Source organism: Mastigoproctus giganteus, chromosome 12, assembly GCF_048544385.1.
Source record: "Mastigoproctus giganteus isolate SK-2022 chromosome 12, ASM4854438v1, whole genome shotgun sequence".
NCBI classification, from domain to species: domain Eukaryota; kingdom Metazoa; phylum Arthropoda; class Arachnida; order Uropygi; family Thelyphonidae; genus Mastigoproctus; species Mastigoproctus giganteus.
In genome coordinates this window covers 6,348,006-6,374,008 of record NC_143586.1, presented here as the reverse complement: position 1 = coordinate 6,374,008, position 26,003 = coordinate 6,348,006, and the positions used below count along the sequence as shown (strand labels likewise).

At 36.0% G+C, this 26,003-nt stretch overlaps 1 protein-coding gene across 2 annotated transcripts in view; it reads left to right on the top strand.

Moving 5' to 3' along the window:
• Pect (phosphoethanolamine cytidylyltransferase) overlaps window positions 1-26,003 on the top strand; it is a 185,846-nt gene that overhangs the window by 55,021 nt on the left and 104,822 nt on the right. Inside the window, exon 9 of one of the 2 annotated variants that reach the window (XM_090385652.1) lies at window positions 16,558-16,620. The exons of the other annotated variant lie outside the window; for it this stretch is intronic. Within the exon in view, the coding sequence (XP_090241778.1) occupies window positions 16,558-16,620 (63 nt within the window). The remainder of the gene's footprint in view (window positions 1-16,557; window positions 16,621-26,003) is intronic. 2 annotated transcript variants of the gene reach the window in all.

The following is a 26,003-nucleotide window of genomic DNA, read 5'->3' as shown; positions in this document are numbered from 1 at the left end:
AACCAATGGTAGTGTGATTAAGAATCCAATTATGAATAGGCGCCTCCGTAGCCAGGTGGGGAAGGAGCAGCAGTGCATAGCACACTCTTCTTGATTAGACTGGGGTTTGAGCCCGTCACCACCAAATACAGAGGATGCGGAAAGGTCAGGGAATGACCACCGCATATTCCCGGAGCAATATGGCCTTAGTTGCTAATGCTCCTAAAAACCAAATAACAAACAAACAAACCAATTATGAATAGGTATACTTCCAGGAATGAAAGTAACTGGTGACTAAAAATCCAAAAGTGTAGCAAAGTCCGTGTAAAATAAGTAATTTCAAGGAATCAACTATAACATGAATGACCAGGAAATAAATCCAGGAATAACAAATCAGAAGTAACAAATCAGATAAAAATTCACTGTGGAAAGAATAGTAGATGTATCCCAGGAAAAAGAACCGGTTGACAAATCCATTGGTAGTGTAGTTAAGAATCCAATCCATTGGTAGTGTAGTTCAGAATAAATCCATGGACATGAAGCAATCTTTACTTCAGATGAAAGAATAAGAATAAGAAGTAATTCCAAGGAACCAAATATTATGGGTGTCTTTATAGTAAGGAGATTGTATAAAGTGATATATGCAAAGTTAAGTGGTATGGACCAAAGTCACTAAAATCTGAAGGCTGCTATGTGATTTTAGTGGAAAAATCTAGAAATGGATTTTCAAAGGTATAGTATGTTAACATAAGCTTGTAAAATTCAAGACCCACAAAAGGTAAATTCTACATATAATATAAACCTTATCCTAAAACAAATTAGTAAAGTTAGTAAAGACTCAATATGGATGGTTAAATATAAATAAGCCAAGATTCAACATGGGAAGTTAATTAGAAGTAATCTCATGAATGATTATTAAAACAAATCCAATGGATGTACTAAAAAAGTTGAAATATAACAGTAGAAACTTAGTGAGTAAAGAGACAAGGTTAATAATCCGAAGAAAATAGGTTAAACTTCAGTTGCCACTTCTTAGCCCATCTGCCCAAATTTTCTAGATCCTATTGCATTAGCATACTACCATTACTGTCATTAACAACCCTGTCAACCTTTGTATCATCTGCAAATTTCGACACTAAGCCTGATATACCTTCATCAATATCATTGATAAATATACAAAACAACAGTGGACCCAACACCGAACCCTGTGGAACTCTACTAATAACATTAGTCCACGAAGAGCAGTGCCCATTGATTACCACCCTCTGTCTTCTCCCACTCAACCATCCTTTTATCCATTGTAGCAACTTACCCTTAATACCATTCTGCTCCAATTTGTACAATAGTCTTCCATGTGCAACAGTGTCAAAAGCTTTCCTGAAATCCAAATATATGATATCAAAATTATTTTTTGTAACCACATCATAATATCCTATCAAATTTGTCAGACAAGACTTTCCCTTAACAAACCCATGCTGTGTCTGAATTATTGCTGCAGTCTTGTCTAGATGATCCTGCAATGCATCTTTAACCAGTGACTCCATTATTTTACCTGGAACAGAATTATAATAAAACAATGCTGCTTTGCTAATATTCTGTTCATTCAGATTTGGCTATGTATTATTGATGCTTTTGCACTATACTTATACATAGTCTAGACTTTTCCATAGCTTGAGGCTTTGGCTCTAAATGCTTTATAGTCTAAATACATCATACACCATCAGGCATCTTTCATATTGTGGAGTATTCTTCATAACTGTTTTGCCATCATTGTATTCACTCGGGTACCCACCCACCCACCGAAGAAGGGCCAAATAGCCCTGAAACGGCACCAGGGGGAGCCTGATGATGTCCAGAGTTTCCAAGAATAGGTAACAACAGCCTTCTCCACTGGGGGAAGCATTGCCTATTCGAGGAGTTTATATGAGTTTTTGAGTGGTGTGAGTTGAAGGAGTTACTGTCCCTTTCATTCTTCTACACCGTTTCTTTTCCTCTTCCACTCCTACTATTACTCTCCCTCTACCTTTTTGCTTTTCTAAGTCTAATAGGGACAACTGGATAGTCGAGTTATTAACCCACACAAATACAAAATAGCCCTGAAACGGTGCCATCTGGGTGGTGGTATCCATCTGAGAATAAGTAACATTAGTCTTCTCCTCAGGTGAAGCGTTATTTATTCGAAGTAGTGCAATATCATGGCAACTCTTTGTGAAGATATTCACACTATGAGATATAACTTAAAACGATGCTGCTTTGCTAATATTCTGTTCATTCAGATTTGGCTATGTATTATTGATCTTTTGCACTATATTTATACATAGCTTGGAGCAGAAGTTAAACTAACTGGTCTGTAATTACTCGTGTCACCCTTCAATCCCCCTTTGTGAATTCGGGATACATTTGCACATCTCCAGTCTGTGGGGACCTCCCCTGAGTCCAAGGATGCTCTCATAATTATGGCTAGGGGTTTGCTTAGTTGCTTTGCCGCCTCCTTTAATATAACTGGATAGATCCCATCCACCCCAGGTGCCTTTCTTATGTTTAACTTCAACAATTTCTCCCCCACTGCTCTCAGTTATTAAAAAATCATTAAGCAACCTGCTACAATTTGATAACCTTCTGCCATTTTCAAACCTTAATAACTCCTCATGTGTGAATGTAGATGCAAAATTCAGTTTGTTTGCTATCTGAGCAGGATCATCAACAGTCAAACCATCGATATCAAGTGGACCAATCAGATTCATCTCCTTCCTTTTAGAGTTTATAATCAAAAGCTATACAATTCCTAATGCGTCTCTCACTTCTTCCAATGCTTATTATAAATTATATCCATGCACTTGTATTCTAAATACGACTATAGAGGTCACTACTACATTCCCGCTTTTTTGAATTTCCACGCTGGTTACTATTAAGTGCGCTTTGCTGCTATAAATTGCTCTATCATGTAAATATACTGTTTACTTGGTTGAAACCTGCTTGCATTCAGCTACTCTACTGAATTGATACACTTCATCTCCCTGCCTTTTTCCTGCCAGACTGGTTTTCACTTCACATCACTTGTAATCTCCAGGCATTGTACATGTTCACTTTCTTATTTTACTTTTGGTTTCATTTTAGATTAATTTTTATCGGCATGTTCGACACATATTTCTATACAAGCTTTTGCTATTAGCTCCCTTTTATACTAACACTCACAAATGCCAAAGCCCTTACTATAAGGTTGGGCCTCACAACTCCAGCAAGCTTCGTGTCTTTTGATTACTTTTTCTATGTTTTTTATCTTTCTACGGTCTATTTCTAATTCCTTCCCATTCGTTGAACTATTAGTGCAACACGAGGGTGAAACGAACATTCCTACTATCCCACTTCTATTACTATTTTTCTTCTTTATTTATTTAAAATACTCCTTTTCCCCTTCCTCAATTTAATACCTCACCCTTATACTATTTGCTTGTTCTAAATTGATTTCCTATCTACACAAAATTAAACTAACATTTTTCTATATTAGAATGAATATGTATTTTAACTAAATTATTTATACCTCAATAAATTACACTGCATTGGGACTACCTTGTCCATACTGTATTAGAAAGTGCTAATTTCTTTATCATGACTTGTTTTGGCCATTCACTTTTCTTCTACTACTATGGACAAGTATATAAATGCAGTTCCTAATACACGGTCAGGTGTAGTCCCCTGATGAAATACCTGATCATGTATGAATAATTATTTCTGCTGACATTAGATCATGCATATTTGCATTAGCTATATTTGACCATTTTTTATATATGTTCCCCCCCATATCTGATGACAGCTATAACATTATATGGTGCCTCTGTAGCCAGGTGGGCAGGAGCAGCAGTGCGTAGCACACACTTCTTGATTAGACCGGCGTTCGAGCCCGTGACCACCAAATACGGAGAATGCGGAAAGGTCAGGGAATGACTACCGCATATTCCCGGAGCAATATGGCCTTAGTTGCTAATGCTCCTAAAAACCAAATAAAAACAAAATAACATTATATTATTATTTTGATGTACTAATTTTCCTTTAGAGTTCCCATACTTTATATTGGCTTGGTAATTCAGCCCATAATTTTTCTTAATTTATCATAACCTCTAGGATATTAACATGCTTTCACTTTTCATAAATCTACTACACTTCTTTTTCTACTTTCCTCACCCTGCTAGTTGCTGGCACTTTGTATAACTATTACATCCATTTATGCATATTTAATTCAATATATTAATACAACATTTTAATGCAACTTATATTTACTCTTGCATCCTTTAATGCTGCCTTGCACTTTTAGATGCATCTGTCTCACCTATTTATTAATTTTGCATTCATTGAAACCATTTCATCAACTGTATACCTTTTTCATATGTAACTCTTTAAACATTACCTTTATAGAGTTACATTGAGTACCCATATATATAAATATAAATGAGTTTTCAATGTAACTCTAAAAGATTTGTATAATTAATACAAATTATATATATATATATGCAGAGTGGTTTTTAATTCTTCTGAAAAACAAGATATTGTTTTTAAACAGAAATTAACACTTAAGCTATATTTAGCAGTATTGGGAAATTTATTCCACAACATGTTCAGCATATCCTCTTATATATATCAGTAACGCATGTCTCAGTTGGAGTGTGAAGTTGCAAAGATCATACTCCAGTGCTTTTTCAAACTTAAAAAAAAATTTTCATCTTGAATAGCTTGCTTGCAAGTGAATGGTTCATAGATAATTCTGAAACAGTCTGTCTTTGAGATAACCCCAGAGGTAAAAGTCACATGGGTTTAAATCACGTGACATTGGAGGCCATATCTTTCATCACCCTTTATGATGAAAGATATACTGAAAATTTTAGTAATTTAATATATCATAAAATTAGTTATTCATTTTAAAATACTTTAATGAAACATATAATATACTACATACATTCCATTTCCTTAGAAACTTTTGCCACTCTGTTTTTCATATAGTCTGTATTGCTTTCCTTCTTCATATAGTCTGTTTTGCTTTCCTTCTTCATGTAGTCTGTTTTACCACTTTTTCATCATGGATATGGCTTAATGAAAACTGGATGACGTGATGAAAATCTCTTCCTCATATACTTCTCCCAAATTTCTAGAAAAAAACTGAGATGATAACGAAAAAAATGAATTTTCAAAATCATTTGGCAACCAGTATCTTTATATCATTGCAGTAAAGTTGACATCAATGATTCATAATATCTTCTTTTCCATGCATAACTGCTTTAAATGATCACCAAACTATTATTTCGGTATCCCATAGCTCTGTTTTTTCAAATATATCATTTTTGAGAAGTTTTTTTTATTTGAGGCCTAATGAATATTCCTTCTTTCAGTTTAAAATCTGTTAAATTGGGAAATACTTCCCTTAAGATCACTACAAACATTTCAAGCGAAATCATGGTACTTTTTTGCACTCAAGATCTTGGACATACTTTTGCATTTTTTTTTTTTTTTTTTTTGTTTCAAGTATGGAGTAGAGGAATTGATGGAAATTCATTTCCATGGTTCAGGAAAACTGCTTTTAAACTTTTTGATGGCTACATAAATATGCCATTTCATTAGAACTATGTTTAATGCCTAGTTCATTCAGAAGACCACTAATTATTTAAAGAAACCCATATAATCTTCCATAATGAAATGTTTTAAAAACACTTGCGACTTTTTCATATACTGTAATATTAGTTCCTGCTTCAAGTAACTTCCATTGTTGTGAACTAGAAGCAAAGAGTTCTACTTGCTCTCTAGATAGTTTAAATCGTGAACTAAGTCATTCAATTCTTGTTTAATTAAGTGTGGTGCATTATTATTTTTTGGTCTGTAGTCCAAATCTGTTGAAGTGGACAGTCCAGCAAAGTCTGTGTCGCAAGAATCCTTGCTCTATTCATTACTGCTTCCTCTGTTCCCTGATTTTGGGGAAGGAGAACATCTGGTATCGGCAGGTCTTCATTATGTGGAACAGGCCATATCACAGATGATATATTAGGACATTTTATGCTGTGATTTCTTTTTCTGAATATCACTGATATTTTTGTCATTCAGAAGTAGAAATCATCAGTGTGGTTCTTGCTACACCATGGAAATAGCAAAAGGTATGTGCTTAATTTTTCCAGTTAGCCATATCCTCAGATTTGTGGTGCAGGTAATACAGCACATATGTAGAGCCCAAGTTTCACCCTAATCACCAGTCTTGTAAACAAAGTGCAAATAATATGCACATTTAGTATTACTGTAGATTTTCTTCCTCTGTGTTTTTGTTGTGTAAACATCCTTGCATGTAACAGAAATTGTCTAGGTGATTCAGACTTCCTTTGCTTCTGCTTAAACATTTTAACAATACAATGCTAAAACTAAGCACAAAAGAAACAAATATGTAGTAGATACACAGATAAATTAGACACGCTCTCAATACAGCTGCCTTTCTGTTCCTGAAAAGAGAAAGTGGGAGGCAGATGACCAAGGTTGAACGTGCCCTCCCCAACATTACTGCCATATTTGAGCACACAAACAATATTTGCAAATAATACAACAGATCAGTGTCATAGCTACTTCCCTAAAACGTATTGAGATATACATATTATTGGTAAACACAAAAACTATATATGCAGAAATTGTGACATGAGGTGAATTTTAAGAATTATTTTTGAAATCTCTGCATAAAAATTGACTACAAACAGCTGATATATTAATGGAGGTAAAAATCATGTTGGTCAGTGTAATTTAATGTGATGAGAGTTACAAATATTCTGTACTTGTATTAGAAATATACAAAATTCCATACGTGTTTCTGTTGGAATAGTCTGTCAGCTGTATTCATCAGCAAAACATATATTACTGAAGAAACAATAAGAACTAGGAATGGCAAGGAGAACCACATGGAAGGATACATCATTGCATGACATGATCATCAAAATGATAACTGGAAGTTTTTCCTTTTAGCTTCAAGTCTGGCCATTCTCAGAACAAAGCAGGGGGTGTGTGGAACAGATATGGAATTTTGTATATTTGTAATTTGTGTAAATCTTTTTTGTAAACACCTATCATAATAAAGGTGCAAAGTTTATATCAACAGAAGGTGTACAATTAATTTAACAGCTCTCTGTCCATGTGGAACAAGTTATAAAGTGTTATAAGCAGAGTTTCTTGAAACTAATAGAGCTTATGATATTTTTTGAGAGGTTCTTAGGTTACAATAACCTCCAGAAATAATTTTATACCCATAGGAACTTGAGGCCCTTTCAGATAATTAGATACTTGACATTATTCAGAAATTTGAAGTGTTACAAACAATAAATAATTTATATATTTTAAGAGTTTCTATATTAAACTAAGTAATTTTTATTCCATATGGTATTTATTATTTATTTTATATTTATTTATTATTTATTATCTGATTAACAGATAATCAGAGATCTGATTAGCCCCATCGGGCTAATCAGATCTCTGATACCTACCGTTTACGCCAACAGCGCAAATTCATAAATTATTTATTTTTTTTTAAATATCTCATACTGTTGTTTGGATATAGTATTTTGTGAATGTCTGTAAAGTTTTTATAATTTCTTCATGTAAGGCTACCTGATTTCAGCATCCTTGGTTAATATCAGACTTTTGGTTTTATATATATATATATATATATATATATATATATATATATATATATATATATATATTGGAACATTGTGCAATCATTTCATCAGTTACATCATCATTTCTTGTAGGACAATGCCTGGTTCTTCAGGCAAACTCTTTTTCAATAGAAAATATCAGAGATGAGCCTGAAATCATTTAAATTCCACATGTAACTTCATCATTCTTTCTGAATATTGATAAGTGAAACTTAGCTGCTCTGCTCTTCCACAATCTGCAAAAGTTAATTTATTGATGGCAAGTGATTTATCTTGAATATTTTTAGAATTTGAAGAGCATGTCCGTATAATCACCAGAATTAACCATAAAGTGCTTTCATCTAGTTTACTAAATGTTATCAGACACTAACTGATAAAAACACTCCCATAGTAATTAAAATTAGTGATATAAATATTATGGTTGTATTCAGAGAAGTTGCTATAAATTTTCATATAAGGGTCACTAAAATTCAAGATCTTTCTTTAAAAGAAATTCATATTCCTTCCATGTTCAGTATGCGAAATCCCACTCCACATATACACATGAAAAAAAATGCTGGTAATTAGGCACACCATCAAAATGAACATGTCATATTTGGAAAAAGAAAAGAAAAAAACACACACATACATGATATATCATCAAAAAGTTTGGAGACTGAACTAATATTTGGGAAATGATGATGATGCTAGATATTCTAGTATACTAGCTATTCTAGATATTCTAGCATACTAGCTATTCAGATAGATCTCCTTGACACTGCGAACATTGATTCTAATATTTCTGCAACTTCTGGTATCATTGTTGATAGGCTTCTTTCAAAATTGCTAATATTGTCTTATAAATAACTTCCTCAGTCATTGCAAATCTTTTGGACAGCCTTAGGAAATGAAAAAAAAAAGCTTATAGGGAACCATAGTATGGAGTACTTTGCTAGAAATTCTTGAATGGAAATTCAAGAATTCCTTATCTGTGAATGTAGATGTAAAATACCTATTGAATTTGTCAGTCACCTGAGCAAGGTCAGCAACAGTTAACTCATTGACACGAAGTGGCCCAATGTAATTCAATCCCTTACTTCTGTGAATATACACTGGTAAGCCAAAACATTATGCAAATCGAAGCAACTGCAGGTGAACTACGGTGCGGGTCAGGACACGGTATAAAAAAAACCTGATACTGAGCTCCATTAATGAGTGTTACTCTTTCTTCAGATGGGAAAGGCAGCAGACTTCAGTGAGTTTGGCAAAGGTCAAATTGCAGTGGCTAGACGACTGGGTCAGAGCATATCCTTGAGGTTGTCACAGACATTCTCTCAGATATGCCAGACAAGCTGTACTTGCTACCTGGAAGTCTAAAACGCTGATGGAACTGATATTCAGGCAACATTCAAGTCAAGTAGACCCAATTTCGGCAAAGTACGGACAGTCTCTGAAAACCAGATCCTCTGCTTGCATCTTCACAATGGTGGGACTGTTAGTAATTCTGGGTATAACCTCCATGCACAAGCACACTGTGGGGGACCACCCAGGTATGAACCAACGTAAGCAGAGGTCAAGGTGTGGCACCAACACCACATGGAGGATTGCTGCCCCTCTGTGTTACCAGGCAATACTAGGTGGTAGATAACTCTCATCAACCAGTGCAATACCACCACTTTGCTTATTGGAGGCTTGACCCTCCAATAGGAAGGGACGTCAACCCTTCCCCGTCTATTCCATCATGCAGTATGACTAATGACTTTTGAGGTTATGATGAACATCATGGTGAGATCCAATCTTCCTTACATTTCGAGGGTACAGCTTTAAAATGGTAACAGGCCGGCCGCTAGTAAGTACACCGAACCTAACCTATGGGTAATTCTTTAGGAGGTTTCCGGATTAGCTAGTGTATAATCTTGCTACCTCTACTCTGCCAAACAGTTATTGGAGGAAGTCCGAGTAGTGTGGCTGGCCAGGCTAGCCGGGAGGTTAAAGTGCCTACCTGGCAACCCAAAGGTCGCGGGTTCGAATCCCGCCTCGGGCTTGGATCAGAGTACAAAATGCGAAAACCTTGGGAGGTGCAATATGGCCACAGAAGCCACTGCACCAACAACTGACAAAAAAAAAAAAAAAAAAAAAACACCGAGTAGTGTGTATGCGGGGGGCATTGTCGAGGCCACGTTATGTCAAGGATCTGGGTATATTCTTACCATGTGTATGCCATATCCAAAAATTTCATTACTTCATACAGCATGTCCTACCCACTTTTTCTTACTATTGAATACACCATGAATTGTCAAACTAATAGAGCAAGCTTATCTGTGAAAAGATCCAAACCTCCCAAACACTTCCTAGTTCATTTCACAAATATACGTGATCTCAATTCTAAACTCAATGATGTCCATTTCCACTTGCATTCTGCCAAACCCGATGTACTTTTTCTGACGGAATCTCAGTTATCGGTTGATTCAACTACTGCTCATCTCAGTTGCCCGAATTATTCACTGTATGATTCCTTTCGCCTCAAAAGTGGTACTTGTGCATATGTCCATTCTGATATTCCCTGTCAAGAGACTTGGCAATTTGGAATCTCCTCTCTTTGATCTTCTTCGGCTTAAAATCTCTCTACCTCATTGTGTCAAATTCATCTGTTGTCTCTACTGTTCTCCCAACTCCACTAATCACTTGGAGCTCTTTGACTTCCTCTCTTTGCAACTTTCCTAACAGTGAGGTAATTTTCCTGGTGATTTTAATGTTCACAAGTCCAGCTGGCTTCTGTTTTTTTTTTTTTTGCCTCAGCATCTTGACCAGCTGGTCAAGATGCTGAGGCTTTTGCAATTTCTAATGACCTTGCATAGATTGTCCATTTACCTACAAGAATTCTGGATGATCCTAACCATACAGCTAACACACTTGATCTTTTTCACACAAACAACCCGGCTAAGTACATGGTCGAAGTGAGTGGTCCTTTAGGTACCTCAGATCACAACTTGGTGACTGTCTCTTCTCCAATGGAGCCTTTATCTCATGACTAATCCCAACCTCGTATTGTTTGGCATTACAAGAATGCAAAATGGGATGACCTGCGAGATTTCTTTTCCTTGGTCGGATTACTGTTTCTAAACTTCTGACATCAACGTTTGCTCAGATCGTGTCAGTGAAATTATTCTTATAGGAATGGAACCCTTTATTCCACACTCCACTTTTAAATCTTGTTGTTTATCTAAAGCTTGTTTTTCCAATTAATGTGCTAAGGCTGTTCAAGAGAAGAATGTTGCATGTCGTATTTGGCTTGTTTCCAATTCTTCAGTTTCATTTTCTGCCTACACAAAAGCAACAATTGTAAAGAAGTTATTCACCAGTCCAGACTAGATTTTGAACAGGCTAAGAGTAGAAAACTTGCTTCTTGCCCTAATGGTAGCCGAGCATTCTGGTCTCTTGCCAAAGCTATTGGCTACAACTTATGCCCATCTCTGCTCCCACCTCTGTCAAAGCCATTTGGTTCTGTTGTCACATCAGCCAAGGATAAAGCTGATCTCCTAGCATCCCATTTTTCTTCCAACTCATGTATTAATGATCTTGGTAAAACACCTCCCACCATTCGTAGCATGCTCCATTCGATACCTCCTGTAGTCTTCCATCAAAAGTATGTCAGAAGGATTTTTAGAAATTTCAATGCTAAGAAAGCTCCAGGTCCTGATGTTTATTCTCCACTTGTTCTCAAAGCCTGTGCTCCTAAACTTACTTCTGTTCTTTGCCACCTTTTTTCACTTTCTTATTCCAGAGGTATTTTTCCTTCTGCTTGGAAATTTGCTCATATCCAGCCAGTTCCTAAAAAGGATGACAAATCCCTCCCATCCAGTTATCATCCCATTGCAATTACTTCTGCTCTTTCTAAAGTAATGGAGAAATCAATTAACCTCCAACTCTTAAACTACCTAGAAACCTTCCATCTGATCAACGATCGCCAGAATGAATTCCATCAGTGTCGATCCACTGGTGATATTCTGGCTTATGTTACCCATTTATGGACAAATTCAATGGAAAAGTTTGGTGAAACACAAGCAGTTGCTTTTGACATCTCAGAGGCTTTCGATCGTGTTTGACATAAAGGTCTTCTAAACAAGCTTCCATCTTATCGTTTTTCCAACTGTTTTTTGTAATTGGTTATACAGTTTTCTCTCTGATTGCTCACTGAGGATGATGGTAGACAGCTTCCACTAATGCTGGTGTTCCCCAAAGTTCAGTTCTCTCTCCACACTTTTCCTCTTGTATATTAATGACCTTCTTCTATTGACCGGAAATGCTATCCATAGTTTTGCCAATGATAGCACATTGCATTCCACTTTCCATTTTCAAAAACCTTGCCCTGCTCAGTCGGCTTCAACTTCTCGAATATCCGCTACCAATTCCTTAATGCCAATCTCCAGGTAATTCTCCAGTGGGGCAAAGACAACTTAGTTGATTTCAGTCCTTGTAAAACTCAGTCTTGTCTTATATCTCACAAAAAGGATTCTTCTGCTCCTATGCTTATCTTTGGCGACATTCCGATTTCTAGGCAAAATGATATATCTCTTTCGGGGATTACCCTGACTTCTAATCTCTCTTGGCACAAGCACATTACAAATATTGCTTCTAAAAACTTGGTTTTCTGTTTTGCTCTTGGCGTTATTTTTCTTCCAGACACAAATCGCAAATTTGGAATATTGTTCCCACATCTGGGGCGGTGCCCCCAAAACCTCTCTCAGGCTTCTAGATTCCATTCCGAAGAGGGCAGTTAGGTTAATTAATAACTCCTCTCTAACAGAGTCTCTCCACTCTTTGTCTCATAGATGCATTGTTTCTGCTGCATGCCTTTTCTACAGATACTTCCATGGACACTGTTCTTCTGAATTGGCTTCTTTAATTCCCGCTGTCTCTTCCAAAACAGTCCGAACACGTGCCGCCACCAGCCAAAATCCATTTACTGTCCAACTTCAAACTCACAGAACCAACTTTTCATCTTCCTCGTTTATTCATTCAACTGCCGTTTTCTGGGTCAACCTTCCTTCATATGTATTTCCTGAAAATTACAGTCTACACAAGTTCAAGTCTAATGTCAACAAATATCTTCTTTCGTCTTCTCAACCTTCAACTCAGGCACGGTACTAAGTACTATAGTTTCTAATACCTCTCGTGTTTGAGGTTTTCATAAAAAAAAAAAAAATAAATAAATAAATATCCAAAACGGCATGGCTGGTGGGATGCTCACAGTCAGCCATGGTTAGTACCTACCGAAAGTGGTCTGAGGAGGGAAACCTACGAACCACCAGAAAGGTATTGGACGACCATGGCTCATCGATGCTCGAGGTGAGTGAAGGCTCTCCCAGATGGTACGTGGCAACAGAAGGGTGACTGGCGCAACTCGGTGGTAATTGAGTAATGTGTCACAACACACAGTACATCGAACCCTGCTGAAAATGGGGCTGTGTAGCCGCAGGCCGCTCTGACCACCCATGCTAACCACAGTTCACCGGCAACAGTGCCTACAGTGGCCACGTGAGCATTGAAACTGGACCTTGAGTGATTGGAAGAAGTCTGGTCCGGTGAATCATGTTTCCTGTTGCACCATGTGGATTGCCAGGTACGTGTGCATCGTTTACCTGGGGAAGTGATGGCGCCTGTATGCATCATGGGACAAAAACAAGCCGGTGGTGGTGGTGTCGTTCTTTGGGTGATATTCTTCTAGGTTACCCTGGGTCCAGTCATCCATGTGCCGGGCACTCTGATGTCTTCCACCTACCTAAACATCATTGCTGACCAGGTACACCCTTTCATGGCAACGGTATCCCCCTCTGGCAGTGCCATCTTTCAGCAGGATAATGCGGCATGCACACCGCCCAGATTGTTCGAGACTGGTTCGCAGAACACGAGGAAGACTTCCAGGTATTGCCCTGGCCTCCAAATTCCCCAGACATCAATCCCATTGAACATCTGTGGTTTGTGTTGGAACAGCAACTCCGATCTGCGTCGTCTCAACCACGGACCTTACAGGAGTTAAAGGATCTGCTGGTTACGGGTTGGTACCAGATACCACAAGACACATTTAGAAATCTTGTAGTGTCCATGCCTCACCGGGTACGAGCTGTTTTGGCTGCATGTGGAGGACCAACATTCATATTAGGTGGGTGATCATAATGTTTTGGCTTATTGGTGTAAGTAAAAAAGTCTTTTCTGCTTTTCTTGGCTTTCTTTGTCAGAGACTTCTTGTAATCTGCCATGGCTTGCCTAACCTCGTTTGTGACTTGATTGCATACTAGTGTATATTTACCACAGGCTTCTGTAGCACCTGATAATTTATATGCATCCTATTCATTTTTCTTCTTTGCCACATATCTCAGTAGTTCGTCTGATATCCATTAAGTCTAAGCCTTGAATTGTATTTCTTAGTTGGTATGAAAAGCCTAGTAGCTTTTATGATTATTTCTCTAAATGCTTCCCATTTGGAATTTGTTGTTTGTAGCATCATCAGTTGGTCTCACTGTACAGAATTTAAAAACTGCCTGAAACCTCTGTAGTCTACTTAATGGAAGCATAAACCCCTCCTTTACCCTTGATCATAATTGCATCTTTAAATAAGTCCCACATCAATACGTAGGCTTAGACTTAATGGATATCAGACGAACTACTGAGATATGTGGCAAAGAAGAAAAATGAATAGGATGCATATAAATTATCAGGTGCTACAGAAGCCTGTGGTAAATATACACTAGTATGCAATCAAGTCACAAACGAGGTTAGGCGTCTCCATAGCCAGGTGGGAAGGAGCAGCAGTGCGTAGCATACGCTTCTTGATTAGACCGGGTTCGAGCCCGTCACCACCAAATACGGAGGATGTGGAAAGGTCAGGAATGACCACCGCATATTCACCACCAAATACGGAGGATGTGGAAAGGTCAGGAATGACCACCGCATATTCACCACCAAATGCGGAGGATGTGGAAAGGTCAGGAATGACCACCGCATATTCACGGAGCAATATGGCCTTAATTGCTAATGCTCCTAAAAACCAAATAACAAACAAACAAACCACATCAGTACATTGCGACCATTGCCACTTAGTGGTTCTTTTATCTGCAGATACTTAATGCATAAAAAATCATCACTTTTCGTTCTCCACTGCCTTGAGTACAATACCATGCGGTTAGTATGGACTCTCGGGCCTGCCCATATGCAGCATATCTTGTATTTGCCATTATTAAACTTCATTTGCCACTTCTCAGCCCATCTGCCTAAATTTCTAGATCTTGTGCAGTAGCATACCCTGATCTTGTCTTGCCAATCTTTGTATCAAACTTAGACATTAAGCCATTACACCTTCATCACTATCATTAATAAATATGGCAATTTACCAGTTAAATTGCTATCAATTGTTTAATAATGTTTATGGGTTTTTTTTTTTTTTTTTTTTACATTACCTTCTTTATTCTATAAGTCCTTTACTTGTTTTTTCTAACATTTCTTTTTTTTCCTTCTGGTTTTAGCATCTTGTGCAAGGAACACATACCCTTACTTAGTGGCACCTCCGTAGCCAGGTGGGAAGGAGTAGCAGCGTGTAGCACACGCTTTCTTGATTAGACTGGGGTTCGAGCCCGTCACCACCAAATACGGAGGATGCGGAAAGGTCAGGGAATGACCACCGCATATTCCCGGAGCAATATGGCCTTAGTTGCTAATGCTCCTAAAAACCAAAACCAAACCTTACTTAGTTCACACTTCTTTCAATTGTTCATTTATACATATATATATATATATATATAAGTTTAAGATTTTGTAAAGGCTACTTATTTCTTTGTGCGTGGGAAGAAGGGAGAAAGGAATTGAGAAAATATCTGTCATCTTTCATTTTGAATGAGCGTGGATTGCATCATGTGTTCAGTATGATATAACTGATTAATGATATGAGATACAAAAAAAAAAAATTGAAATAAAAACATTGTTGAAGTAATTGTTCATATTGAACTTGAAGGGTATGTAATTGTTAATTGCATATGTCATTTTAAATTTTTGAGTAATACTGTGACTTAATTTGGAGGTTAATAGGCATGAATTAAGATTTATGCTTAAGAATCTAAAAAAAAAAAAAAAAAGCACAAGCCAAGCTGCATTAATTTTCAAAAATTTAATGTACGGCTTTATTTGATTCATCCTCTCTAAATCCATAACTGTTTCTTCTCTGCCACTTCACTTATAATTATTGAAATGTAAGTTGTGCCTATTCTTTGGGAAATAATTTGAAAGTAATAGAAGTATTAATAGTAATTGTAGTAGCAATGTCATGTTGAACAATCTCAGAAACTGTGAATCAGTTTCTAATACTGTTATCAGTGGAATATATAAAAATATTGAGTGGGTATATATTAGGAAATATAATACCTGTTCAGGAACATGTAAATACAAGGAACCTGTATGCTATATTTGTACTGTGTATTTAAATAGATGCATGTATATTATCAATCATTTTCTGTATTCCAGAGTTAGGTTTTAGTAAAATTCATACAATAATATTTATGTATTATAAAGTCAAAAATTATTTATCAGAAAAAAATGTAAAATCATGATATCCACAAAATAGCAGACATAATGGTAGTAGGCTTCTGCTGTCTTTGTTTACTGGCTGATTTAAATTTGTTTTTTAAACTTAAAAATTTTAAGTTAAAAATATAAGATTTTTTTGTTATAGAAATTGAATTAATATTAATTCAACTTCTACATTTATATATTTTTTATTTATATATGTAGTTCTTATGCACTTATAAAGAGTCACTTTCTAATGTGTTCTTTATCAAGAAAAAGATCCAGAAGTATTGTTCATACGATTTTTAATAGTCTTTAATGTTTAGAAAATGTTATCATTTATTTCATGCTTAGTTTTTATTCTTTTCAGCTGACAAAACCATTCTTCTTTCAAAATGGATATGGAAGTAGCAAAATACAATACATTGACCAAGTAAAGTTATTTAGATGCTCTATTCTTTTTTCTAAGACATAAGCACTACAATATCATGGTGCCCGCAGAACTCAGATTTCATAAGAGAATTAGAAGAAATTTAGGAAAAATATTAATTTTTACTCCTTATAAGTAAATGTGCTAAATTATTAAAAGCAATGAATATTAGTAGTAAATGTCATCTTTCATTATTTAACATTTTTTCGTAATTTTTTGACAAAAAAAGTTTTTGAACTTTTACATAAATCTTTTAATTTAAAATAAGATGTTATAAACAAAGATTAGAGAGTTTTCTCCATGGTTAATTATCAGTTTTATACATTTCGTGACTCATCTATAAATAATGACACCCAGCTTGGCTTAGCAACTCTGAGACTCTCTTTAAGATCCTGTATACTGACTATATTAGAATTTGTGCTGATCCTTTGAGTATCTTTTTTCTCTAGCAGAAATGTCTAATAATTGACATAGCGCATTATAAGTATATCTTGTACTTAGTAATCAAAGCAAGTGAATTTTCACTTTTAATTTTTATTTTTTTTTAAGTTTTTACTTTTTGTTTTTCATCTTAGTAACTGAACAAGTGAATAATCACTTATGTTCCATTACACCTTCATGTATAATGAAAGTATGCTCTGTTATATTCTTGTTATATATATATATATATATATATTTTTTTATCATTCTAGTAAGAATTAAAATCGTCAATATTGTGGGGGGGTGAATAAGAATAAATTGGGTCCACTGATGGTTGAAACAAAGGTGTGTGCCACATTAAGGGAAATGACGAAAGAAATACTGTTAGTATTAGTATTGTCAACATGATGCAATGAAGACAAATTTATACAGCAACAGCTACAAAAAAAAAAAAAAAAAAAAGACAACACTTTATTTTGCCCCTTTGTTCCAATAATTTGTCCAAATATTTCCTACATTTATTCAAACTACCCATCTCAAAAGCATAGGTGAAAATTTATTCCATTAATTGATTAATCTTTGGTGGAATACAAATTTTAACACTTCTATTCTGCATCCATCATTTTCCAATTTAAATTTATGCCCCCCTTCCTTCCTTCAGAGTGGATATTTCAGAGACTGCTTGGAGTCATTGCAGTACAAGTGAACACATGGATTGTGTTAGGGTAGTTAACAATAGAAACAGGTGCATGTATACTTGTGTGTACACCAATGCTAGGAGTTTGGTAAATAAATTTGATGAATTTAAGGTATTGCTGAAAACATCAAAGGCAGATATTGTTGGGATATCAGAGACGTGGTGCCACACAGATATAAGGAATGCAGAACTTGAATTTGGGGAATACAATGTGTACCGCAAGGATAGACAGTACAGGAAGGGAGGAGGGGTTATGCTATTAGTTAAGAAACACACAAAATCCAAGGAAGTGAAGCCAGTCGACATCGCTGGACAGTGCAGTGTCAAGTCAGTTTGGTGTGACATAAGCATTGGGAGATCAAAATTGAGAGTAGGAGTATGCTCTAGGCCTAATGACTCCGATGAGTATAATAAGAAACTGTACAGGGAAATAGAGTGGGCCAGTAAATCAGCGTCTTATAATGGGACATTTTAATTTCCCCCATATTAACTGGAATTTGTGGGTTGGTCACTCACACACTAGCAAGGCTTTTGTGGATTTATTGGATGATTGTTTTCTTCATCGGCATGTTCAGGAGGCAACAAGAGGGAGTAATACTCTTGATCTGATTATCAGTAGTGATTCTTCATGCATTAAGAATTTGCAGATAAAGGAACCACTAGGTGGCAGTGATCACAATGTGCTGAAGTGGGATTTACTCAAAGAGGTAACTACCTACCATCAGTGGTAAAGGGAAGGGTTTTTGCTTTCGTAAAGGCAACTATGATGGTCTAAGACAGTATTTAAATTCTATACAGTGGGACGAACTGATGATGTTACCAACAGCAAATTTAAAATGAGAAGCATTCAAAGAACTTACCTTGGAAGCTACTAGACTTTACATACCAACTAAGAAATATTGTTCAAGGTTTAGGCCTAAATGGATGTCATATGAACTAATGAGACATATGGTAGAGAAGAAAAATGCATGGGATACATATAAATTAATGGGTGACATGGAAGCCTATGATAGATAGAAGCCTATAAGCTGGTCTGTAACCAAGTCACAAGTCACAGTTCTTCACCTATGTAAACTCTAGAAGGAAAGGGATGAATCAGATTGGTCCACTGGATATTGATGGTTCAACAGTTGAGGATCCTGCTCAAATGGCTAACAAACTAAATGAATATTTTGCATCTACATTCACACACGAGGAGTTATTCAGGAAGGGGAATGCCACAGGTGAAGTAAACTCTGGCAGTGAGCTAGATGATTTTGTAATAACTGAGAGGAAAGTGGAGAAGAAATTGTTGAGGATAAACATAAAAAAGGCAACCATGGGATCTATCCAGTTATATTAAAGGAAGTAAGCAAACCCTTAGCCATAATTATGAGAGCTTCTTTGGACTCAGGGGAGGTACCCGTAGACTGGAAATGTGCAAATGTGACCTCACTTCACAAAGGAGGATCAAAGGCTGAAACGAGTAATTATAAACCTGTGAGTTTAACTTCTGTTCCAGGAAAATTAATGGAGGCACTCGTTAAAGAAGCACTGCAAGATCATCTAGACAAGACTTCAGTTATAGCTCGGACACAGCATGATTTTGTTAAGGGAAAGCCTTGCCTGACCAATTTGATTCGATACTATGATGCAGTCACAAAACAACTGGATGCAGGGAATAACTTTGATATTATATATTTGGATCTTAGAAAGGCTTTTGATACTGTTTCACATTTAAGACTGCTGCACAAATTGGAGCAGTGTGGCATTGGAGGCAAATTGCTGCTATGGATAAAGGGATGGTTGAGGGGGAGAAGACAGAAAGTGGTAATCAATGGACACTGCTCATCGTGGACTAATGTTATTAGTGGAGTTCCTCAGGGTTCAGTGTTGGGTCCATTGTTGTTTTCTGTATTTATAAATGATATTGATATGGTATATCAAGCTTAATGTCCAAATTTGCAGATGATACAAAGGTTGGCAGGGTTGTTAAGGACAATACTGACGCTATGCTGCTACAGCAGGATGTGGAAAGGTTGAGCAGATGGTCTGAGAGGTGGCAAATGCAGTTTAACATTGACAAATGTAAAGTACTACATATGGGAAACAGTAATCCCAGAGCAATGTATCAACTCTGTGGTACTACACTGACAGTGGTAGAGAATGAAAAGGACCTGGGGGTAATTGTGCAGGCAGATATGAAGTTCTCTGAGCAGTGCAGACGGACTGCAAGAGTAGCTCGTAGTGTGTTGTCAATGATATGCAGGAATTTTTCTAGCTGGGATAAGGAGGTGATTATTCCCTTGTATAAGGCAATGGTCAGGCCACACGTTGAGTATTGTATACAGGTCTGGAGGCCTCATTTCAAGAAGAATGTAGAGCTGCTGGAACGAATACAGAGAAGGGCAACAAGATTAGTGAATGGAACAAAGGGTTGCTCTTACGAAGAAAGGCTTAAGTTTTGTAGATTACAGTGTCTGGAGACTAGGGACCTGCGAGGTGATCTGATTGAGGTGTATAAAGCCTTGAATGGTTTGAGCATGCTTAATGCTGATGGGATTCTTCCTTTTGCTCAGAATAATCACCTGAGAGAGCATAAATTCAAATTGAGGAAAGACAGTTGTAGGAAAGATGTGCGAAAATTTGCCTTTAGCCAGTGGGTAGTTGGTTGGTGGAACAGGCTTCCATCCCTTGTTGTGGAAGTTAATAGCCTAAATAAATTTAAGGCTCAGCTGGACAGGTATTTTGAACGAACGGAGGGGTGAAATGGGAGTGTTTTTTTTTTTTTTTTTTTTTTTTTTGGCTGATGCTGCATAAGCTTGCTTTCTTGCATCATATGCCTCTACTAATGCTCAAGTGTGATCAGAGAAAGAGTAAAAATGACATCAGCATTTAATGTACTTAACCCTTTTAAAGCTTATGAACTTCAGTTAGGTCACCATGCAGATGCCTAATTTACAGAATCCCAAGCTTTATTGGTTGGAATGTCCTTTTGTGCCCTCAATTAATCACATAGCTCTCCTCTGCACCTGTTCCAACAGATCTATGTCCTTTCTAAAATGACTTTTCCAAACCTGTATAGAATATTCCAAGTGTGGTCTAACAGTTGTAATAAATGGCATATCATTTAAGATACCTGAAGTGATTGAAAATGCTGTGATAATGGAACTAACAAAGGTATGAGATACATGAGATGCAAAAATGCCCAGAGGATTTTGATTACTACTACTAACATTGCAGTAGAGATTGAGAAAAAAATTTAAGGTAATGGTATGGCGAGGAATAATATGGATTCTGGAAAGGGATGAGGGAAATGGTAGGAATAATAAGAATTTTGGTGGAAAGAAATGTAGAGCTGAATAAGAATGTTTATATTTGTTTCATTCTTGGATTTAGAAAAAGCATTTTGATAGATAAACTTGAAAAAGTTGTTGGGGATACTGAAGGATATGCAAATTTATTCAAGCGATAAAAGATTTTGATAGATATTGCATAAAAGAATTATGTTGAGAATTAGTTGTATGGAATATGGAAATAGACAGGGGGGATGTGAGAAGGATATTATCTCCTTCCAGTACTGGTGAGTACTGGTAGGAAATCATAAAATCCACACTTTACAATCTGAAATTCTTTAAAATCTAGCTCATTTTGCAAAAAAAAAAAAAAAAAAAAAAAATCATCATTTTTCAATCCAGAAATATTAAGAAAAGCAATCTGGTGCTCATATTTAATGAGCATATTTGTCTTTGAGAATCCATTCCGAAAAAAGGGTGATGTTTCTCTCCTCTAGACTTTTGGTATAGTAGCTTATTTGGTAAACTGCGTAACCTAACACAAACTGCTCTTGCAAATTACAGCTATGTGGCTGGTCATGGAGCCTTGCATGAGTTAGTGGCCAGTTTGACATCCTTTTAAAATATCTGAGAGTGAAGAGAGATAAGAAATGCCCAGCATGAGTACAGATTACAGACTACACACAAACAATAGATTTTATTCCACACAACCAAGATTTTTGCTACCATTATAACAAGTCAAGCGGCTAATCAGCTGCATGACAGATTATAACAAAAATGAAACTTATTTATGAAATTTATTGAATTTCTCCACAGTACATTGTTAAAATTAAAATGTCATATAAATTGATAAAGATTATACATACCACATTATAATTATTCCTTAAGATTTTTTTTATATTTTCCACTGTTAAATTTTACAGTGAAAAAAATTTAATTTTTTTAAAATTTAAATTTTTTTAATTTTCCACTGTAAAAGTTTTTTTTTTTTTCTCTGAGGCATGTTCCCTGATATTCTTTCTGATACTGTGCTAGGCATGCATTTAAAATTGACATTATAGTACATGACAACACTTGCAGTGAATTTTTTTTTATTGTCATTTGCTCACATTTAACAAATTTAATTGAAATGTTACTTACATTTTATCCACTACTACTACCACTAACTTTTAGTCATAAATGTTTGCAAATATAAATATGTTTTTAAGTTGTTGCAGCTTCTCCAAAACTGCTCAACCACTAGGTATATATTTCTAAAATCTGGCACCTCTCAATCCCTGAGGATGCCAAAATTTGAAGAGTTTATTGTAAATGAGGAGGTTTATACAGATGGAGTAAAATTGTACAGACAGTGATATTTTACAGAATGCATAGGACATTGATATCTGATACAGAGGAAGGGTTTGTTGTGAAGACTTAGAGAAAGTTGTGAAGAATATCGAATGAAAATAAATTTTGATATATCTTGGCATTCTGCACAACAATGGAAGTAGTCAGGAAATTAAAACTAGAATTGCAGTGGGTAGAGAGATTTTAAGCCAGAGAAGATCAAAGAGAGGAGATTCCAAATTGCCAAGTCTCTGACAGGGAATATCAGAATGGACATAAGCACAAGTACCACCTTTGAGGCGAAAGGAATCATACAGCAAATAATTTGGGCATCTGAGATGAGCAGTAGTTGAATCAACTGATAACTGAGATTCTGTCAGAAAAAGTACATGGAGTTTGGCAGACTGCAAATGGAAATGTACATCGTTGAGATTAGAATTGAGACCACGTATATTTGTGAAATGAATTAAGAAGTGCTTGGGAGGTTTAGATCTTTTCGCAGATAAGCTTGCTCTATTAGTTTGACAATTCATGGTGTATTCAATAGTAAGAAAAGGTGGGTAGGACATGCTGTATGAAGTAATGAAATTTTGGGTAAAATGATGTGAGAAGAGGAAGCAGATATTTACAGAGGATGGATATTGAGTTAAGCAAGAGATTAGTTAAATATTTTTTATGGAGCACCATACTTTATAGGGCTGGGACATGGGCAGTAAGAAGGAAGATGGTAGGAAAATTGTAGCTTTTGACATATAGGAATGGAAAAGGAAGCTTGAAAGTGGAAAGTGAACAGATAGGATTAGAATTGGGAAGTGTTGAGGGTGTAGGATAAAATAGAAGTATGTTAAAGGCTATAAAGGAAAAAAAAATTGGATTAAACATTGGATTGTTGAAAGATTTAGAAAGGTAGAAAGATGAGGGGAAGGGGATGGGCAATAGAAAGAAAGAAAATTGGAATATTGGATGATTTGGTAGATGCCAGGCAAAGAGCATGGTATGATGACAGTTTCCTTTTCATTGAACACCCCTTTGTACCATTGTGCATAGGTCGTAATATTGTGCTTTTATATGGTGGTATGAAAACAGCCTTGCCTTAATTTTGACTTCAGAAAAATCTTCTACAGAGACTTGCTAGACTAGCAACACTTTGTCTACAAGATGACTTTTTCATGGAAATATTACTAACAACTGTATAAAAATAACCCATCTATTTTCTCTCTAAAGAACAAGCAATCCTGACCTCGGGTTGTCCTTGGATTTTTGGAAATGGCAGCATTCTCAGCTCAGCTCTTTTGCAAGTAGTTGCAAAAGAGCTGAGCAAGCTTGAGATTTTTTAAATCCTGGCATAGAATTTTTTTTTCCATGATATTCTGGTGATAGTTTATTTTGAAAATATATTTGTAATTCATTTCCTCTAACCATCTAGCAAAAAAAAAAAAAAATCGTAATAGTAGCAGGCATGTGGTTTACTTCACCAGTCAGGTTTTTTCCCCTCTGATGAGGCAACAAAAAGTTGTTTAAAAAACACAGTTGTTTAAGTTGTTTAAGAAACCACAGCAGGCATGTGGTTTACTTCACCAGTCAGGTTTTTTCCCCTCTGATGAGGCAACAAAAAGTTGTTTAAAATGAGAAACTGAAATTTTAGTCTTAATTCTGTGAATAGTTTACCATAGCAATGGGCATTGTTTGATGACACCATAAAGAATTTTTTAATGTGAAACTTTTCCAATTAAAAAATTATGAATGATAGAAATTGAAAATGAATATCATACTAGAGAAATATTTTTTTAGTAAAATTTGCACTGTCGTTCTAATAGATATTTAAATTTATAAGTTTTACTGTTTTTGTTGTATAAAATACACAGAGCATACCAGCTAATGGGTTAAAATTAGCTTAAAAATTTAAGATAACCTGATGTCTCATTCACATCAGCACTTGCAGCCCTCCCACTGAACATTTAACAGATTCCACTGCTCTTTTTAATGTGTTTGAGCTAACCACTACTATCATTAACTATCTTATTAAAACAATATTGCCTCAACTGACAACTAATAAAATAAAACGAAAATAAAAACCAAAAATTTATTGAAACAAAAATATATAATTAAAAATTAAAAAGATATAATTAAAAATTAGACTGTTGCCATCTCTCATGGTTAAAAATTAACCATGAGAGATGGCAAAAATTATTAGCCCCGATCTATTTTTCAATGCTGGAACGGGGATTATTTTACAATGAGATGAAAGGTGGCAACTTGATACCTTGCCTAATGTATGTTGCAGCACCAACATTGAGTCTGACAGTTAATGACTTCTTCCATTATTCCTTCTTTTCTTTTCTTCACCAAGTGTGGTCCACAGCTGGGTATCTTGTACACATGTGCAAAGTTACCTTTCTGTATTATAATTGACTTGCTTGTCATAGGCTTCAGTAAGTTGACAAAGAGGCTCTTCGCCTCAAAAGCTACTTTCCCCATTTGCTTGATTTTATGTTTTTAATCCAGCTTTGTATTTTAATGTTCTTAATTAATTTGTTTTATTTTTAATTATATATTTTTGTTTTATTAGTTGCCAATTGTGGCAGTATTGCATTAGTATGTTTAACCCCGACACCCAACGCCTTTTCTGTAATATTACCTATCTTAATCTGAGAGCTGTTATCAAATTCAATTTTTACTTACATACTTAAACAATTTTACGATTTTTTTTTTTTTTTTTTTTCTCAATAACCATGGTGTTCAGAAGCATGCCTAACCTCACAAAGGAGGTTAGGCAGGCGAAGGCAGATTACGAGAAATCTTTGGCAAAGGATGCAACGAAAAACAGCAAAGAGTTCTTTACTTATGTAAACTCTAGAAGGAAAGGGATGAATCAGATTGGACCACTTAACATAGATGGGTTGACTATTGATGCCCATGCTCAGGTAGCTCATAAACTGAATGAGTAATTTGCATCTACATTCACACGAGGAGCTATTCAATAAGGGGAGTGCCAGAAGTTTATCAAACACTATCAGGGAGCTAAGTGATTTTGTAATAACTGAGAGCAAGGTGGAGGAGAAATTGTTGAAGTTAAACATATGGAAGGCACCTGGGGTGGACGGGATCTATCCAGTTATATTAAAGGAGTTTAACTTGTGTTCTGGGGAAAATAATGGAATCACTGGTTAAAGAAGCATTGCATAATCATCTAGACAAGACTGCAGTAATAGTTAAGACACAGCATGGATTTGTTAAAGGGATGTCTTGTCTGACCAATTTGATTCGATACTGTGGTGTGGTCACAAAGGAACTGAATGCCAAAAATAATTTTGATATCATATACTTGGATTTCAGGAAAGCTTTTGATACTGTTGCACATGGAAGACTGTTGTACAAATTGGAGCGGTATGGCATTATGGGTAAGTTGCTACAATGGATAAAGGGATGGTTGAGTGGGAGACGACAGAGAGTGATAATCAATGGACACTGCTCTTCGTGGGCAAATATTATTAGTGGAGTTCCCCAGGGTTCAGTGTTCGGCCCATTGTTGTTTTTTATATTTATCAATAATATTGATGAAGGTATATCAGGTTTAATGTCTAAGTTTGCAGATGATACAAAGGTTGGCAGGGTTGTTAACGACAGTAAAGACAGTATGTTACTTCAACTGGATCTAGATAAGT